This window comes from Sphaeroforma arctica (assembly GCF_001186125.1).
Source record: "Sphaeroforma arctica JP610 unplaced genomic scaffold supercont1.54, whole genome shotgun sequence".
In the NCBI taxonomy this organism is placed as follows: domain Eukaryota; class Ichthyosporea; order Ichthyophonida; genus Sphaeroforma; species Sphaeroforma arctica.
In genome coordinates this window covers 20599-23353 of record NW_014040504.1, presented here as the reverse complement: position 1 = coordinate 23353, position 2755 = coordinate 20599, and the positions used below count along the sequence as shown (strand labels likewise).

The following is a 2755-nucleotide window of genomic DNA, read 5'->3' as shown; positions in this document are numbered from 1 at the left end:
TTCTAACATACTAAGCACTCAAATTGTACCCGTCTCCGTCGTCTGTTTTCTGTCAGGTTGCGAATGCCATGCGAGGAGCTAAGGATGGTTCAGATATAGCCTACCTTCCCTTGTTTTCAGAAGTGAGTCAATCGGATCATTCAATAGTCTGCTATTCAAAGAGACACGATGTCTTCCTCAACCTACTTGTGACGGGTGGGACTTCCAGCCGCAGTGACGACCGAGTTGGCCCAGACATGGGAGCGACGGCTCTATGTCATCAGGTATGCATGTGAAAGTCAGGAATGTGCTTGTGTATGACTTTTGTGTGATTTGGATTATGAATATAGAATGTATGTGCGTGTTTACTGTGTGTACATCTGCTTATGTGTGCATGTACATGATCCCTGTGCGTTCATCTACCCATTTATATGTATATTCTCATAGTGTAGATCTGCCTGTATATATACGTTTATGTCCTGTGTGCGTATATTCTGCATCGTCCGATACGCTATTTAAAAATAAAATAAACGTATGTCAATATACATGTGCAAATCAATTATGGAATTTGGAGTGTGCGTGTTTTGCGCACACTTGCGCATATACACCTCAACCTACTCATTGCGAACAGTGAGTCTGACACTACCGACGATCGAACCAAGCTAAGGCTTGGGTGTACTTAAGCAATCCTTTCATTTGGTGCGAGGAAATAGAATTTTAATCTCCGTTGCATGCTGCTCAGGCTTTAATACCCGTGTTCCACCCTCACTTACACATATCTGCATGTGCATAGGTATAACAACCGCATACCCACATTCACTTACATTGACTTGTATGTATGCGTCCAACACGATTCTATTTGCACTGTAAATAAAAAATGGATAGCTGGTTATGTATCCACAACCATGTCACCCCTTTGCTTTTATACACCTGCATGTATCTGAAACATCATTTTCACTATACATCACTAACGAATAGTGCACTATGAACTAATAATCTCATGCTATCCCCACTTATATATGTGCACGTATGCGTCCAACACAGCAGATGTCCACTTCAAAGCAGTAGTATTTAGCTGTGTACGATTCTATGATCCTGTGCCGCTCCGTATCTATATATACTTGTAGGCATCTAGCACATTATATCACCAGCATACATCAACAACAAAGTAGCTGGCTTCAAATAAAATCAACTGTCATTTCTGAACCCTCCTTCACTTTCGTAGACCTGGCAGCGCCTACTACATGTTTTGAGTGGTGTAGACAAACAATAAGTTGCTGCATTTAAATCCATTTTCACTTGCCTTCGCTCACTTACTGGTACATGCCTGCGTGGGTCTGAGGCATCCAGACATCGCAAGACCACTGTAAATCAAGAACAAACAAAGAACTGAACTCCACGCGTAATAACGCGCGTGCATCATTACCTCTTGATTCCACCGTAACTCGCTTTTTTTACTGATCGAATGCCACTCCACTCTTGGCTAATGATCTTGGCTAATATATACCTGTATGTGTCTCCAATCTGAGCTGAAAAGATATACCTGTATATGTGTACTTGTATGTGTCTACACTCCTAGCTAATGATATATACCTGTATACAATGTATACCTGTATGTGTCTACACTCCTAACTAATAATATATACCTGTATATAATGTATACCTGTATGTGTCTACACTCCTGGCTAATAATATGCACCTGTATATAATGTGTACCTGTATGTGTCTACACTCCTAACTAATAATATATACCTGTATATAATGTATACCTGTATGTGTCTACACTCCTGGCTAATAATATGCACCTGTATATAATGTGTACCTGTATGTGTCTACACTCCTGGCTAATAATATACACCTGTATATAATGTGTACCTTTTGTGTCTACACTCCTAGCTAATAGTATATACCTGTATATAATGTATACCTGTATGTGTCTACACTCCTAGCTATTAATATATACCTGTATATAATGTATACCTGTATGTGTCTACACTCCTAGCTATTAATATATACCTGTATATAATGTATACCTGTAGGTGTCTACACTCCTAGCTAGTAATATATACCTGTATGCGTTTGACACATCCCGTTCCCAGGTGTGGATGGAAGCGAGACGGTGTGCGCCACTCTGTGATGTTGTGCGTATACTGAAGGCCAAAGTTGCGATGACTATCAAGAAAGCACGAATAAAACGTTCTTCTTCTGTCGAGAAGGTATGTTTCTTCAGTGCTTGTGTGATATCAGTCGAGATATATATATATATATATAAATATATGTATACAGTTTAACTACTTCGCACGCTATGTAGCAATTGTGTTTATGTGTACTGCATATAAGGTGATCGACGGATATACTACTCGTCATGCTGTGTATATTGTTATCAACTGCCACGCCATTCGCATTTATATTCTTAACGTTTACCAACACCACGCAACTCACCCGCTGTTGTTGTCTTGTCTCTATGTATCGTGATTAGTTCTAACTTGGCTGCAAACCGTTAATGTATGCTTTATTTCGTAACATCTACTCATTTGTGTATTCGGATGTAATATCCCGAAGCGTGCTTTTCTCTCACTTTTTATACTATCGGTGTGCATATCCGCAGGCACATGCGCGAGCACTACAATCGGCTGGACAATGGCTGTGGGTGATCTTGGCCTACAACGCGCTGCAGAATGCTTCGCAACCATACAAGTACCACAAAGTGATCCAGAAGGTGTGTGGTCTCAAATAATATATATATATATATATACATATATAGTACCATTCTGAG

The 2755-nt window shown here is 40.0% G+C and overlaps 1 protein-coding gene across 1 annotated transcript; it reads left to right on the top strand.

Annotated features, from left to right (window-relative positions):
• Positions 1–54: 54 nt before the first annotated feature.
• SARC_01376 (hypothetical protein) lies at positions 55–2716 on the top strand (the record flags this gene model as incomplete). The annotated part of the gene is made up of 3 exons (XM_014304893.1): positions 55–263; positions 2079–2195; positions 2588–2716. The coding sequence occupies exons 1-3, from the start codon at positions 69–71 to the stop codon at positions 2714–2716; spliced, it is 441 nt and encodes a 146-aa protein (XP_014160368.1). The 5' UTR covers positions 55–68.
• Between the last annotated feature and the right edge of the window lie 39 nt (positions 2717–2755).